This window comes from Zootoca vivipara, chromosome 16 (assembly GCF_963506605.1).
Source record: "Zootoca vivipara chromosome 16, rZooViv1.1, whole genome shotgun sequence".
Lineage (NCBI taxonomy): Eukaryota > Metazoa > Chordata > Lepidosauria > Squamata > Lacertidae > Zootoca > Zootoca vivipara.
In genome coordinates this window covers 41,940,782-41,957,607 of record NC_083291.1, presented here as the reverse complement: position 1 = coordinate 41,957,607, position 16,826 = coordinate 41,940,782, and the positions used below count along the sequence as shown (strand labels likewise).

Below are 16,826 nucleotides of genomic sequence, written 5' to 3'. Positions count from 1 at the left end.
AGCATTCAAAGCAGCTAAACTGCATTTAAGGAGATAAAGCAAGATCTGAGCTGCTACCCCCCCATGGCTCTGAAGTAAAACATGGGAAGCTTTAAATTTTGCATTAAAATGAAGATTACAACCACCTTAAGTTTCTTTTCACTGCATTGCTCAGAAGCTATTGCACTTCTTTTAGACATTTTTTGTTTCTAGGTATAAAATAATTTTTTATACCCTGCCCATCTGGCTGGGTTTCCCCAGCCACTCTGGGCGACTTCCAACAGAATATTAAAATATAATAATCTATTAAACATTAAAAGCTTCCCTAAACAGGACTGCCTTCAGATGTCTTCTAAAAGGTAGTTCTTCTCTTTGACATCTGGTGGGAGGGCGTTCCACAGGGCGGGTGCCACTACCGAGAAGGCCCTTTGCCTGGTTCCCTGTAATTTGGCTTCTCGCAGCGAGGGAACTGTCAGAAAGCCCTCGGCACTGGACCTCAGTGTCCATGCAGAACAATGGGGGTGGAGACGCTCCTTCAGGTATACTGGACCGAGGCTGTTTAGGGCTTTAAAGGTCAGCACCAACACTTTGAATTGTGCTCAGAAATGTACTGGGAGCCAATGTAGGTCTTTCAAGACCTGTGTTATGTGGTCTCGGGCGCTCCCAGTCACCAGTCTAGCTGCCGCATTCTGGATTAGTTGTAGTTTCCGGGTCAATTCAAAGGAAGCTCCACATAGAGAGCATTGCAGTAGTTCAAGCGGGAGATACTAGAGCATGTACCACTCTGGTGAGACAGGGCATAGGCAGGGAGGGTCTCAGCCTGCGTACCAGATGGAGCTGGTAGACAGCTGCCCTGGATACAGAATTGACCTGCGCCTCCAAGGTAAGACTTATGGGAAGTGTGCGATTACTTTTACCAGCCATCATAATTTACCAAAGCACTTCATGGGCTCAGCAGTTTGGTGGGACAGTGCTGTACAACTGCTCTAAGAAAAATCAGTGCTCACCTTTTTACTTGTTCCCTTTCCACAGCAGATTTTAAGAGGCAAAAAGCAAAGCCCCACCATGTACTAAACATTGCTACAAATTTATTACAGATTTTTCTTTCAAGTACATTTTGAAAAGTAACAACCACTTTTTAAACAGGTGAATACAAATTAAACACAAAATCATACACCCCGGTGGCAATGCAGTGAGTACAAAGAAGGCAGAAGGGAAGAGGAGCAGGAGGGTGAGGGGAGCAGCGAGACAGAAGCAACAGAGGAGGTCCTTTGCACTTGAAGCTGTGGCAGTGGCTACTCCAGCTACCAGCTATCCAGAGAGCTTCCAAACAGCAACAAACTGGCTCATAGCACCTCTGCTTACAAATATAGATTTTTGCTAGAAAGGGGCCAGGCTGCAAGGCCCAGCCTCTTGGGCCAGTTTGAAGGAAAGGCAGCTGTCTGCTCTGCTGTTAGGAGATAAATATTTAAGTGGAGACAATTCTGTTCTAGGGTGGGAGAGAGAGAAGGTGGAGGACCTGATGTCACTTTACTGAGATAGCCCTCAAGAAACTCAAAGTGGGTGGCTTTTGAACTGGGCTATGTTTGCCTTGAGGAAGGGGCCAAAGTGGTTCTGCTCTAGCCTAAAGAGCAGAAAAGCCAGCAAAGGCATCACTGAGTCTGCCAAGATAAGGGTGACTGCTTGCCTTGCCCACTGTGCAGGAGGACTGGCTCCACTCACAAGGAGTGACTTGTTGACATGTCAAGAGTCCCTTACTAGGCAGGGCTAGATGTTCCAATTCAAGGTTCTGACCATTAATGAAGCAAAGGGCTTTCACACTTTGGCAAGAAGTCTTCTACAAAGAAACGGCCTGGAGCAGTGTAGTGCCCTAGGCTGCCAACAAGAATCAAGACTGCTGTGAGCAAGCACGCGGAAAGACGAGGAACTATCCCACTGACCCACCGAGGGCCAGAATTTTCTGACCTGTTATGAGGGAGTCAGAAGCCTGTGACGGAAGGGGGAAATGCCACCCCTGCACGGTGATGGGCAGAGCCTGGGGCAGGTTGGGAACCCCACCTCCAAAGTTAGTTGTCATGCTTCAGAAGAGCCCCTGCCCAGCTCTAGCAAGCCCCCTCTCGGAGGAGACCTGCCAGTCCATGGTATCACAAGAGATGGAAGCCTGGAAGCTAGGAGCTCAAAGGTTTGGCTGGCTAGCAGGGAAGGCAGGCTGGGAAGGAATTACAGCAGCTGGCATGAGGTCTTCTTGCGCCCACGTTTGGCCTGTAGGGCAGCCCGGGTGGCCATCTCAAACACTTCCCGTACTCCATCCTTTGTCTTTGCAGAACATTCCAGGTAGCCAAAAGCACTAATCCTGTTTGCCATGTCACGTCCCTCCTCTGGCTTCACTGGTTCCTGAAAGGGAAGGGCAAAACAGACAGTGAGGTCCCCTGGGATCTTTCCTGGTAAGGGAAATGAGGCAGAATCTAGCAATCAAAGCAAGAGCTGAGCAATCAGAACTCCTGGCTCCTATAACCACACAATACTAACTCCCTGAAACTGTATCCTTTGCTGAAAAACTGGTACCCAGCCCCTGCTAGGGTTGTGAAGTTGGAGGTTTACTTTATTATTATAACGTTATGTGGTTTCGGCGGCTGCTCCCAGTCACCAGTCTAGCTGCCACATTTTGGATTAGTTGTAGTTTCCGGGTCACCTTCAAAGGTAGCCCCACATACAGTGCATTGCAGTAGTCCAAGCGAGAGATAACTAGAGCATGCACCACTCTGGCAAGACAGTCTGCGGACAGGTAGGGTCTCAGCCTGCGTACCAGATGGAGCTGGTAAACAGCTGCCCTGGACACAGAATTGACCTGCACCTCCATGGACAGCTGTGAGTCCAAAATGACTCCCAGGCTGCGCACCTGGTCCTTCAGGGGCACAGTTACCCCATTCAGGACCAGGGAGTCCTCCACACCTGTCCGCCTCCTGCCCCCCCAAAACAGTACTTCTGTCTTCTCAGGATTCAACCTCAATCTGTTAGCCGCCATCCATCCTCCAACCGCCTCCAGACACTCACATAGGACCTTCACTGGTTCTGATTTGAAAGAGAGGTAGAGCTGGGTATCATCCGCATACTGATGAACACCCAGCCCAAATGATCTCTCCCAGCGGCTGCATATAGATGTTGAAAAGCATGGGGGAGGACAGATCCCTGAGGCACCCCACAAATGAGGGCCCAGGGGTCTGAACATTCAGGCGAAGAAGCCATTTCCGGCACTGCTCGGCGAGTCCCCGCGCCGGTTTACTGCAGCGCGCGGGGGACTTGCCAAGCGGGCGGCTCAGTTCACGGGTGGCCCGTGGGCCAGATAAACGGCCTCCATGGGCCGGAGGTTTGCCGGATTGCTGTCAGAGGGTCGTTGTGGCTACTCTGGAGTAACTCTGCCTGAGCCCAGTGGCATTCCGGCTGGAGTTGCCCAAGTCCATGAGACTCTAGAGTAGCCACGACGACCCTCTGACAACAACCAAACTAGGTGTCTCCAGAGAACATCCACCATGACCTGAAGCCGCTCAGGCAGGGAATCCTTGGCGCAGCTGGGAGTTCGGTACACCAACGGAATCCTGTACTGCCCCTATTGCCCAACTTCCAGAACATGCAGTCAGAGAACTGGGTCTTCCCAATAGGACACCTGGTGCAAACTGTTGTTGTTGTTTAGTTGTGTCCAACTCTTCGTGACCCCATGGACCAGAGCACGGCAGGTGCAAACTAATGACTTCCTAAAAATCACTGCAAACACACACCCCCACGTGGCCCACAAGGCCTGGGTTGCTATGTGTAAGAGAAATCTGGTGGAGAAGCAGCAGCAAGGACAGGCCCATCTGCTTCATCCAACCAAGTCTCTGTTACACATGCCATCATGCATGTGTTACACTTGATGGCATCATGCAAGCCGTGCTGTCTTCAGTCCAAATAGAGTGTGTTGTGAAAAGGTACTGAGAACCCCGTGGAAACTAGTAGCTTTGTGCTTTGCCAAGCCCCCTTCAAAAATGAAAGGAAGGCCACAATATACACCTTGTGCTTCTGCTCAGATGTAAATGGAAAGGACATAGATTCCTTTCAAGCCCCAAATGGCCATATGCATAGCTGTCTGTACCCTCCTCCTATTCCGATGGCAATACTAAATCCCAGCAAAGAATGTCTGTTGCCTCTCTGCACCTGCTTCATCTTGGCTAGCTCCCGGCGTGTATGCTCATCATTACGCAGGTCCTTCTTGTTCCCCACCAGGATGATAGGCACATTGGGGCAGAAGTGCTTCACCTCCGGAGTCCACTTCTCAGGGATGTTCTCTGTAGGGAGAGAGAACAGCATAAACCTAGGAAGCATAAACCTAGGAAGACTGTGGAGTTCTCAGCCACTTGTGCCCCAAAGCAAAGATTTGGGAAACTGTCTCGAGTTCCTTCAGATACCACCCAGGATGAAATTTAAAGGACTTCCACCACTGTGGGTACAGGAGCAGCAAACTCAGAAAATGGATGTGGTGCAGCCAATGTTAAAGCTGGGACATGTGTACATGGGCAGGGCAATGGGAGAAAAGACGGAAATGGGGAGGGACAAGTGGCAGAACACTGAACGCCAGCAGTGGTGTGATGTAGTACACATCATATGACCAGCTAATCAACTACTATGACAGATTAACTGATCCCATCAGCAATCTGACATCTGGGAAGAGACCAGAATCAGAAGTCGGCAGAAGTCTCTGCTGCTTCTCATTCAGTCAGCCCTCCCACATACTCAGGGGAGACTCACCTAAACTGTCGGGGCTGTCAATGGAGAAACACATGAGGATGACGTCTGTATCTGGGTAGGAGAGGGGTCTTAGCCGGTCATAGTCCTCTTGGCCAGCTGTATCCCACAGGGCAAGTTCTACCTGTGGAAATGCAAATATGATAACTTAATGGGGGCAAGTCCTCAAAGTGCTGTCATCACTCCATTAAACTAAAGCAAATTCTGTGATGTGCTAGTGCAGGCACCCCCAAACTTTGGCCCTCCAGATGTTTTGGACTACAATTCCATCTTCCCCAACCACTGGTCCTGTTAGCTAGGGATCATGGGAGTTGTAGGCCAAAACATCTGGAGGGCCGCAGTTTGGGGGTGCCTGTGCTAGTGTCTTCCCCATTAGATCCTTAAAGGTAAAGGACCCCTGACAGTTAAGTCCAGTCGCGAACGACTCTGGAGTTGCAGTGCTCATCTCGCTTTACTGGCCGAGAGAGCAGACGTTTGTCTGCAGACAGCTTTTCTGGGTCACGTGGCCAGCATGATAAAGCCAAGCAGCACACGGAAACGCCGTTTACCTTCCCGCCGGAGCGGTACCTATTTATCTACTTGCACTTTGACGTGCTTTCGAACTGCTAGGTTGGCAGGAGCTGGGGCCGAGCAATGGGAGCTCACCCCGTCACGGGGATTCGAACCACCGACCTTCCGATCAGTGGTTTAGATCACAGTGCCACCTGTGTCTGTAATTAATGTGATTCTGTAATGAATGTAATGTGATTCTGTAATGAATCACACCAAAGTGGAAATATGCTGGTATTGTTGTAATTCAATCAGAAAAGCATTCTCCAAACTCTTCTCCAGGCATCCCCAAACTGCGGCCCTCCAGATGTTTTGGCCTGCAACTCCCATGATCCCTTAGCTAACAGGACCAGTGGTGAGGGATGATGGGAATTGTAGTTCAAAACATCAGGAGGGCCGAAGTTTGGGAATGCCTGCTCTACTCCCTGCCCTGTTGCCACCAAGAAATGCAGTTCCAAAAGAACCACCTGTTCTTTCTGCAGCTATTCTTCATTTCTCTCAAATCAATTCCTCTCTGCTCTTGGGGGTGAGGAGAGGAAGAGGGCTATTTCACACATTACCCTGACCAACTCAGAGAAGAAAAACACTGGGAGGCCAAATGCCCCAGACAATATATAAATATATATAGTGGGCAAGCAGCTGGCCTCCAATTTGGGCTCAGCACAGGAGCTTGCAGCAGGACCCCAGCTGGGCCTCAGAGAAACGGAAAATGTAGAATGGTACATAATGCTCTACAAAAGACGCAGACTCTTCTGCTACTGCGCTGCTGTGTGAGTCAGGTGGCTTGCAGAAGCTGCTGCTTTTTTGCTGAAGTGTGAGCCAACTGACTTGCACCATAGCATGGCAGCAAAAAAAAGCACCAGCCAGCCAGATGGTGGAGATATCAGGCACTGTCATTGCGCCCAGGCGTCTGCCCAGCCCGGCAGGCTCCCAACATCAGTATTACCTGCTTTCCATCCACCTCAATGTCAGCCACATAGTTCTCAAAGACGGTGGGGACGTAGACCTCTGGGAATTGGTCCTTGCTGAAGACAATAAGGAGGCAGGTCTTTCCACATGCTCCATCTCCTACAATGACAAGTTTCTTGCGTATGGCAGCCATCTTTCCTGAAGGAAGAAAAGCAGCACCCACTTAGCTTTACCTTCACTCACAACCCAATACATTAGCAAGCCCCTCATCCAGCAGGGCATATAAACAAAAATACCACAATCTTACCTGCTATGCTCCCAAGGAGGACAGCCCCAAATCCCAAGGAGTTGCTACAAATCTCTCCAGAGATCAACAGTTGGCGATAGTGCCAATGACTATCCCTATTCATCTGGATGTCATCTTTATACCGCCTTCTAGCAATTTTGTGGTGCGAGATTTGACTGTACCAGAATCTGCTTCTATCAGAGTGAGTGACCCGCCACGACAGTCTGATCACTCCACCCAGACCTCTAAGCTCGTGCGGCCCTTACATGAACCGTCCCAACAAAGTAAAACAACTGATTACTTTGTGGGGTCCTCTCAGCCCCCTAAGGGCATTTCTTACTCCCCCAAATGACAGTTAATTGGATAGTATAAAAATTACCGCTATCGGTCCTTTGTTGGAACATTGCAGGCTGGCATAGGAAAAAATTTGACCCAGAATTCCAGACGTACATTAATTCGTTCCATATTATCTTATTGCAAGAAACCTGGGAGGAGGGGGAAATTGTCATAAACGGATTCGACCTCCTAACACTCCTTGCTTGGCCCTCCTTGAAAGGAGGCCGTCCCCAAAGTGGTCTTGTAATTGGTATCTCGCTTAAGTTACATACTAAACTTACTTTAGTACAGGCTTCCCCTCCTTATGTCTTATCTGGGCTGATATCCGGGGAAAAGATTTCATTGCTAATTTCAAATGTTTACCTCCCTCCAGGAAGTTTGTCGCTTGAACTTCGCTCTAGATGGGAAATACTAGAAGACCATCTATTATCATGCCGCGACAAGTATCCCAATACTCAATCCTTAATTGGAGGGGATTTTAATGCCTGTACCACAGCCAACTGGGAATTCCTGACTAAAGTCAAATGGTGGGTTGCCCTATGTCTTGACAACTATGAACTGGAACACGCCATAGGGAGAACCTCTAAAGACTCCAGAGTAAACGAGGTTGGAGTGCATCTCTATCAAAGGGCCATCTGTCTAAACCTAGTCCCCTTGAACGGTAGATGCCCCCAGATGTACTGGGGGGAGTACACCCATCTAGGCATAAAATCCAACAGTGTATTAGATTACCTCTTGACTTCGAGGGATTTGTTCCTGAATGTCTCTTCCTTTAAGGTCGACAAAATACAATCCAGCGATCACCACCCCCTAGTAGCCACTCTCTCTCTGGATTGGCATTCGGCTGAGCATAGACACCCAATCCGAATAGAATCCAACGTATCGACTAGAATGAGAGGAATAAAGTGGCCTTTATTGTACTTGGACTTTTATCAAAAAGAAATTAATGTGCCGCTAACTGACACAGCTACTGATTCCCATGACCCCAACATACTATTGGGGCTGTTTAATCATTTTATGGTGGATCTTACTGCCTTTTTTACGATACCTCCCCAAGCGGTAAATCGCAGCCAGCATAACTCTGGTGCCCCCTGGTATGACTCTCAGTGTAAACAAGCTTTTGCGCTCAATTTACAACGAGTACAAGGTCTCAGGTGCTACCAACCTGCCAATTACATATTTTCAAGCCAAAATTGTCTATAAACAGGCCCGAACAAAGGCTAAACGCACCTGTCAATCAAATCGCTGGCAGGCTTTAATTGCAGCATCCAAATCACATAGGTCACGTGAATTTTGGTCACTAATTAATAGAAGAGTGAGAAAATATCCCCTGGCCGTTATCCCTGCTCCTACTTGGGAGCAGTTTTTGAGGAAGTGCTTCTCACAGGTGGACTTGCCTGCTTCGAACACCTCTTCTGCCATCTACCCATTTGGCCTCCTACCGACCCGGGGTCAATAAAATACTTGATATCTCAACTGAAAGTGGGTAAGGCACCTGGGCCTGTTTTGGTCCCAGCGGAGGCGATTAAGTCACATCCTGAGTGGTGGGCTGGAATTCTGGCCAAAGTTTTCGATGCTATAAACGCCACAGGTCTCATTCCCAAGTCGTGGAAGGAGGCTATTATCCCAATTCACAAAAAAGGATCCACTGCTAACCCGGGGAACTATCGTAACATCAGCCTACTTTCAATCCTAGGGAAAATCTATGCCTGCTTTCTGCTGTCAAAATTGACCCAGTGGTCGGAAGAGTCCAACTTAACCAGTCATGAACAAGCAGGTTTTAGACCCAATCGTTCGACAATGGACCACGCTGTAATTCTTTACCACCTTGCACTGAAATACTCTACCCCTAGTTGGGGCTATTTATGTACTGCCTTTATTGATTTGAGGGCAGCTATTGACAGCATTAGCAGAAACATCTTATGGGTGAAACTTGCTACTTGGGGCATTGGCAGTAGACTCTTATGATCCAATTGCATGAGGGATCAGTTGCCAGAGTGAGACTAACTCAAGCAGGCGAACTAGCAAATTCGGTGCCTATAAACATGGGAGTCCGCCAAGGCTGTATACTAGCTCCCTATCTCTTTAATATGTATATAAGTGATATGAGAAAACCCCTAATCGAGTCGCCCATCAATATTCATGCCCGCCACCTTGCAGATTATCGCTGCCCACTGCTTCTAAATAGAGCACTGAAGATCTTTGTTTCCTATTGTCAAACCAATAAGTTAAATATTAACCATTCTAAATCTAAAATAATGATTTTCTCCAGAAGCCGAAAACTATACAAGTGGAAGTTTGATGGAGCAACAAGTAGAACAAGTTGCCAAATTCCAATATTTAGGTATACTTTTTCAACAAAACTTGAGATGGAAAGCACAAATTCAATATCTACTCAATAAGGCTAAAACTGTGTCCCACACACTCCTCCAGTTTTATGTCTCAGATGGGGCTCTGCACGTGCCTTCAGGGTTGAAGGTGTTTAATGCAAAAGTAGCGGCCATACTTGCATATGCTGCACCACTTTGGGCTGCCTTGGCAAATTTTGCCCCTCTTGAGACCCTCCAAAATCTATCTTTACGCTGTCTTTTGAACCATCCCTCACATGTGAGCAATGCGGCTATACGTCTGGAACTGAAGATCCCCTCGCAAGAGACACTTCTGTGGAAACGGGTTTTCAATTACTGGCTAACACTAACAGATTACCAAATTATTATCTAGCCCAATGTTTATGGCGTGACGAATTCACCAGTCCCTGGGCCAGCAAGGTCCATGCCAAGCTTTTGCTTTTTGGAATCTCCCCCCTAGAATCCTTAAATTTTGATCTTGCCACAGCTAAAAAATTTATCAATCAGAGATTGGATGATACAGACTTGCAATGTAATCTTATGCTGGGGGGGGGGGATGTCCGCCTCAGCATATGGGTGTTACTCCCGCACAGCATGTTCCAGCTTATTTATCATCCCTCTCTATTGCCAGCCACCGTTTTGCGTTTATTAAAGCGAGGTTCAATGCTTTCCCCTCCAACGTCCTTCTTCACAGATTCTCTAAGGGCAGAGCCTCAGTTCTATGTTCCTGTGATAACCAGTTGACGGAATCCCTTCAGCACATGGTTTTTAGTTGCCCTCTGTATAGTGCTACTGAGCCCATTAGTCCAAAAATTCTCTGGACTTCCAGTAGAGACTCATCTTGCCCTTTTATTTATTGCAAGACACTGATTCGTTCATAACCTTGCAAGTGGCAAGATTTTTAACTTCTGTTCTTTCCTATAAGAGGCGAAATGGACTGTTACATGAATCCTGAAAACTTTTAAAATATTGTTTTTCCTAATTTTATATTATCTGTAATTATTTTTAGTCCTATATTTACTTTTACTGATTGTAAAGCAAGTATGTCTCATTGTGTCTATTTTTATGCATATATAAGCTTAAAGCTGAAATAAATCAATCTATCTAGCAAACCCAAGCAGAAACTCCATGCCATCAATAAATCTTTGTTGCATCTGGGTTGGCAACTGGAAGGGCCAGCTGGTACTCCTCACAAGAACCAAATTTGGGCTCATGAAGCCTTCATTTGCTGATCCCTACAATGCAGATGGATCAGGCCTACAAAACATCCAAGTGAATTTTGAGGAACAAAATCAGGGGGATCAGAGGTCACCTGTGTTTGAAACTCTACATTCACAAGTCATATTCTGCATGTGAAAACGCTCAGATGCGACCACGGCATGAATTCTGGTCATTTCCTTTGTGCCTGAGCCAGTCTGTGAGAACTTCTTTCTTTTCTGACCTCAGTGCCACCTGAGCCTCTTACACATGAATACCTCGGTTTACAACTGCCTCCGTTTGTGAACGCCTCTGTTTGCAAATGCTGCGGACCCACCTGGAACTTTCTATTACTTTCAATGGGAAAGTTGCTTCAGGTTAAGTACTGACTTCCAGAACCAATTACACTCATACTTCAGGGTTAAGTACGCTTCAGGTTGAGTACTCCGTGGACCCGTCTGGAACGCATTAATCCACTTTCCATTACTTTCAATGGGAAAGTTCGCTTCAGGTTAAGTACACTTCAGTTTAAGTACAGACTTCCGGAACCAATTGTGGTTGTAAACCAAGGTATCACTGGTACAAGGATTCACTATAAGCTACAACTATTAACACACAATATTGAAAACTGCCCTACTGATGCTCTTTATGAAATGGGACCAAATGAGCTAGTTGGCTGTTCTTCCAGATCGACTCATAAGATCCAGAATAGAAGCCTTTTTCTTTAGGAAAAAAATAATCACTGCCCAGTTCTGAAGCATGGTACTGGGGATTCATAGCCAAGTCTAGCTTATCTGGAAGCCTGCATGCTGTCTTTAAAAGCCAGAATGCTTTTATGCCAGAACTTCGGGTTATGATGGGAGGAACAAAATACCCTGGTGACTAATTAGTTTGGATGTACATTGAGACGATATATAAAGCTAGGCAAGTTACACCCATATCTGTAGTTCTAAGCAAACTTCCCGCTTCAAAAAGAACAAAAAAAGGGCTCCGCCTGCTTGGCCAATATTTAATGTCTGCTTTCTTAAAAGGGTTTTAAGGCAAGAATGAACTGACCAAATTAAACTCTAGATTAATCCACTTGAGAGATTTCTTGTAAGAGTATCCTCCATTACACCTATGAATGTTGGACTTTCTATCTCCCATTGTTTAGAATCTCCTTTAATGGAAAGACACCTCACAACAAAGATTCTCCGGTAGAAAATAAGGGAGAGCTTCTGAATAACCTTTCTTTAATGCAAACTTCCAATCACTAAACAAATGCAGAATAGAAAATCTAGCTGAAAAGGTGACCTGAAACTAAACTGTATGGAACAAGTTATTCTCATCTAAAACATGATTAAGGCCAATATCCTCAAGCGACTCAGCAAGTGGGAAAACAAATTTACTGTGATTCCAGTAAGGAGTAGGGGAGACAGAAAAGAAAAACTTGCATCTTTGAGTCATCCAAAGTACTTCTGGAATTGCAGTTCAGAGAACTAGGCTGCCCCACAGCAATTACATTTGGGTAACAATCAAACTTGCTGCTCTGCAATGCAGCCTCCTCATTTGATAAACTACAGTGGACTTAAGAACTACTCAACATCCGACGTTTTCGACTTATGAGCGGAAAAAGTGGCCGCGCGCTTACGAATTTTTAGATACGGTTTCCTCGATTTACGAATTTTTCCATTTTCAATGCATTCCTATGGGAAACCGCTTTTCCTATGGGAAACTCGACTTACAAAGTTTTCGACCTACAAGTGTGCATTCGGAACGGATTAAATTTGTAAGTCAAGGTCCCACTGTACTTGTTTCTTTAAATGCCACAAGAATATAGAACAGACCCTCCCCACAGAAAAGTAGGAGCCCAGGATCAAACATAAACTATTCATTGATCTTAAAGAAAGAGGGGGATTTTCCCTGCCAGATCTGAAACTCTACTGTGAGGCGTCCTGTCTCTCCTGGATCAGGGAATGGTGTATACTACAAAATACTGACCTTTTAGATCTGGAAGGGTATGACAACCGCTATGGCTGGCATGCCTACTTAGGTTACAACAAGGTCTAGGTACACAAAAGCTGTTTAAATCATGTAATAAGGAAGCCTCTATATTTGGTTTCGACAAAATACAAAGGTCTGCTTGAACCCAAAACCATGAGATAAATGGGACGGAGCCCTCCAGACTGGAAAAAGGACTGATTAACTCCAAAGGAAAAACCCTCTCTAAAACATATAGACTCCTCCTTGACTGGGAGGTCAAGGAGGAGGTGGTAAAATCAGTAATGGTTAAATGGGCTCAAGATTTTGGTTACAACATCCCAATGGATGCTTGGGGAAAACTATGGAAGGTAGATATGAAGTTCACCACAGATTATTTATTGAAAGAAAATTTTATGAAAATGCAGTTCCGCTGGTACTTAATGCCATCAAAACTATCGAAAATGTATAAAAATACCTCAAGTAAATGTTGTGGAGAAGTGGAAGGTACAATGCTACATATGTGGTGGAACTGTAAGAAAATACAGTGGTACCTTGGGTTAAGAACTTAATTCGTTCTTGAGGTCCGTTCTTAACCTGAAACTTTTCTTAACCTGAGACCACTTTAGCTAATAGGGCCTCCCGCTGCTGCTGCACGGCCACTGCACGATTTCTGTTCTCATCCTGAAGCAAAGTTCTTAACCCGAGGTACTACGGTATTTCTGGGTTAGCGGAGTCTGTAACATGAAGTGTCTGTAACCTGAAGTGTCTGTAACCCGAGGTACCACTGTAAAGGAATCTGTAAATGAGGTAATCTATAACGAGCTCACAAAGATGTTTAAGACCTCTTTTATAAAAAAAAGCCAGAAGCTTTCCTCTTGGGGATACTAGGTTCAGACATACCTAAAAAAGCAAGGACAATATGGTAGCTGCAAGAATATTAATCACTTCAAACTGGAAAGGGGACATATTTCCAACCAAACTGGAGTGGCAAAGCAAACTGGTAGAATACCGAGCTGGCAAAAATGACAGGAAAATTGAGAGGACATACTGAACAAACATTGATGAAAGAATGGGACATGCACAAAATATACTTTAAGGAACATCGTAATAATATGATGTCAATGGCAGGCCTTGAATGACTTCTGTGGTATAATAGGAACTTATAAGAGAATAAGTCATTAATGAAAATCAATAAAGGAAAACGGAAAGTGCGCTCGAAGAAATAGGCGGTAGATGCATGGTGGGGTGATGGGAAGTCATTAAAGATGCAATAAGAATTAAATGTGATATGATGTAAGATTTTCTATTGTTATTTCTGTGTGAATTTCTGTTTGTCTTTTAATTTCAATAAAGCATTAAACAAAAAGAAAAATAGGAACCATCACCTCACACATGCAATAAAACACTCTCTTCAAATTCCCTTGAAATTTCTGACATGAAAGCTCATGGCTCAGTAGTACAAATGATATCTGACCATAGAAATCAATAGAGAAATCCGAGTTTTCATTATTGCAGTGCTGGGAAACTTTGTGGCTACCTGCACTGGAGTACATTGTGAGCGTGATCACCTCTCTGAACTTTATCTCTTGACCATCTACAATATGGAAACAATATTGAACAGTTTAATTTTTCACCTTCTAGCATAGGAAGCACCTGCAAATTTGTTATCAAATGCCAAACATTTGTCATACATAGCACATGCTTTTTCAGATTTGCAAACTTGTGTCCTTTATTCATCCCTTGACTGCAAGAGGGAATAAATGGACCGAGGGCCCAGGAAAAAACAATGAGGAAATTAATTCCCCCCCCCAATTCTGCATCCCCCTCTGCCAATATTTTTTTTCCTCATTTGCCCACTTCAAAAGGAGAAAACTGAATTCTTGTGCAGTATTTTATATTCCAATATTATGAAACTGGTAAGCATTATTGTTGGATTTAATTACATTGCCAAAGAACCCAGATTTAATTAAAGGTAATGACAGCACTGACACTGTATTTGTCTAGATTATTTAACAAACTCCAAGTCTGCCAAACATATTGTTTCCGTAACCTGGTAGCAAGGCCTTTGCACATCTCAAGACTCCATCTTTTATTTCAAGTGAAATAAAGTTAATACAACACACGCACACACGAATCAGGAAACACACATGAGAGCAGTAACTCTGACATAGGTAAAGGTAAAGAGACCCCTGACCATTAGGTCCAGTCGTGACCGACTCGGGGGTTGTGATGCTCATCTTGCGTTATTGGCTGAGGGAGCCGGCGTACAGCTTCCAGGTCATGTGGCCAGCATGACAAAGCCGCTTCTGGCGAACCAGAGCAGCACACGGAAACGCCCTCTGCCTTCCCGCTGTAGCGGTACCTATTTATCTACTTACACTTTGACGTGCTTTTGAACTGCTAGGTTGGCAGGAGCTGGGACCGAGCAACAGGAGCTCATCCCATTGCAGGGATTTGAACTGCCGACCTTCTGATTGGCAAACCCTAGGCTCTGTGGTTTAATCCACAGCGCCACCATACATGAAGAATAAAGAAGAAGCAGAAACTATGGATCTTACAGACCCTGATTTTGCTAAAGACAAATATACTGATTTGTGCTAATATTTTCAAGCATATAATCTATGAAGATGAAGTGAGATGTAAACTGCATTCAGGATAGCTAACTTTCTCTGCAATTAGTTTTGCAACATGTTCTCATGATTATACAGAACCAAACCCCACCAAGTTCAATGGAGTTCATTCCCAACAGTGTGTTTCCAGGTCTGCTGCATTACTATGATGATGTACTCCACACAGAACCACTCCTTGTTTGTCTTATAGGGTTGCTTATGAGTATTCTCTCTAAATATATGAATTCTGATTCTGTGTAATTATGCCTACCTTCCAAGATCAAATAGCAAAATCTTTTCATTACCATGTGGGTCTAAATTTCAATACTTTTTATTATTTTCCAACTAGCAAAAACTAAGATACCTCTTAGGGTCTTACAGCTTCATGTCCAAAACTTCTGCCTTAAATTATTTATTCCTCCAAAAATAAAGGGGAATGTGTTTTTATAGGTTAAAAAAGCTGCATGTTAATAATACATCCCATATCAGTTTTGGAGGAAGCAGCAGTTGTAATGACATCCTATAGGTAAAGTAGATTACTCTTAATATTCTTATATTTAGATTAAAGTAAGACAATTACAAGCACCATTCCATCAAAGTGGAAGGACAATTAATGTACATTGAAGAGGTTATAATTGGGCAACGATCCAGCATGCAATACCCGAGTATAAGCTTTTGAATTTAACAGGACTTACTTCTGAGTGGACATGCATAACACTTTCACGCGGAGTTCAAGTTGCTATAATTCGCCACAACTCCGTGATTTAAAAGTACAAGAGATTACAGCAAAAATCAAACTGCAGGCGAGACCCACCCCGCGGAACTCAGACGCGCCTCTTTGGCCCTTTCCCGTGCCTAACCGGGAGGCGCCTCGCAGGACCTCCGTGTTTGTGTCCCCCCCCCCGCACCTCCAGCCACGGATTTAGGCCGCACATGCGCAAGGTGCTCCCGAAAGCCCCACTCCGCCTCCGTCCCCCGAAACCTTTCCTGCGGAGCCGCCCAATCAGGCGCGCTTCCTCCCACCTTCGCCACCCCGACCCCGCCCAGCAGCCAACCGTCTCCTAGCTTCGCGCATGCGCCTCACATACGCCTATCGACCCCCCCCCCCAAAACTTTTCACCAACAGCTTTTTCTTAAGGCTAAAGCCCCTCAATTTTGAAGGAAACGAGGCCCGTCGCAATTAGGGCAGCTGCTTCCCATCCCGCTGTCGTAGGAACTTCCCTCTTACCCGCTTCTCTCGGCGGCCTCCACTGCCGGCTCCGCCCGGCTCACTCGCAGCCGCCCGGAATCTCCACAGCAGCCCCCTCGTAGGCCCCACCCACTTCGTGATTGACAGAAACCACCGCCCAATCGCGTAACTCCGTACTGACATCGATGCCGTCGCTGTCTTATAAAAGGCGGCTGAGACTTCCCTTCCGTCGGATTGACAGAATGCTGCGGCCAATTGCAGAGCGTCATTCGTGCTAAACGAGTAGTTGGTCGCGTCATCGGGCGCTGTCCGATTCCGGAACGGGAGAACACAGCGGCCAATCGCCGCCCACCCACAGAATTGCCTGATAGGCAGGTTGAACTGACCAATTGCGCTCGACACAAGCGAACATTGCTCCTATTGCCGACGGAGGCCGGGATTTCCACATCAGCCTCGTTGACGAGTGGCAGCCTCCGCTGCCCAATCGGAGCCCGCTACGAACGAAGGCGCCCTTGTGATTTCCCGGCCAAGGCGGGGGCAAACGCCCACCCGGTGACATCAGGGTCAGCGGTAACCAATGGCGGCTTTCCCGACGAAGCCCCGCCCAGCCCAATGAGCCCGCAGGAGAGGCGCTTCCCGGCCAATTGTTGCTCGGCTGAGGAGAGCGAAACGGATTCGGCTTG

General features: G+C 46.0%; 1 protein-coding gene across 3 annotated transcripts; it reads right to left on the bottom strand.

Moving 5' to 3' along the window:
- Positions 1 to 1,047: 1,047 nt before the first annotated feature.
- LOC118097793 (transforming protein RhoA) lies at positions 1,048 to 16,334 on the bottom strand. 3 transcript variants are annotated; one of them, XM_035141031.2, is made up of 6 exons: positions 16,183 to 16,273; positions 7,571 to 7,724; positions 6,254 to 6,414; positions 4,762 to 4,882; positions 4,171 to 4,301; positions 1,048 to 2,373 (listed from the first exon to the last, which is right to left on the bottom strand). In XM_035141031.2, exons 3-6 carry the CDS (start codon positions 6,407 to 6,409, stop codon positions 2,200 to 2,202), a joined length of 582 nt encoding a protein of 193 aa, XP_034996922.1. In that variant the 5' UTR covers positions 6,410 to 6,414; positions 7,571 to 7,724; positions 16,183 to 16,273; the 3' UTR covers positions 1,048 to 2,199. The 3 variants fall into 3 exon arrangements, with proteins under 3 accessions (XP_034996922.1, XP_034996921.1, XP_034996923.1); XM_035141030.2 differs by lacking the exon at positions 7,571 to 7,724 and having other exon boundaries at positions 16,183 to 16,334; XM_035141032.2 differs by lacking the exons at positions 7,571 to 7,724; positions 16,183 to 16,273 and adding an exon at positions 15,650 to 15,805.
- Between the last annotated feature and the right edge of the window lie 492 nt (positions 16,335 to 16,826).

What these genes read in the sequence shown, in the direction of transcription:
- LOC118097793 (XM_035141030.2), bottom strand. Translation starts at nt 6,409, where the DNA reads ATGGCTGCCATACGCAAGAAACTTGTCATTGTAGGAGATGGAGCATGT. An exon ending in TTGAGGTGGATGGAAAGCAG is followed by an intron (nt 4,883 to 6,253) that starts GTAATACTGATG and finishes GCATTTCCACAG; the next exon opens with GTAGAACTTGCCCTGTGGGA. An exon ending in TGACAGCCCCGACAGTTTAG is followed by an intron (nt 4,302 to 4,761) that starts GTGAGTCTCCCC and finishes CTCTCCCTACAG; the next exon opens with AGAACATCCCTGAGAAGTGG.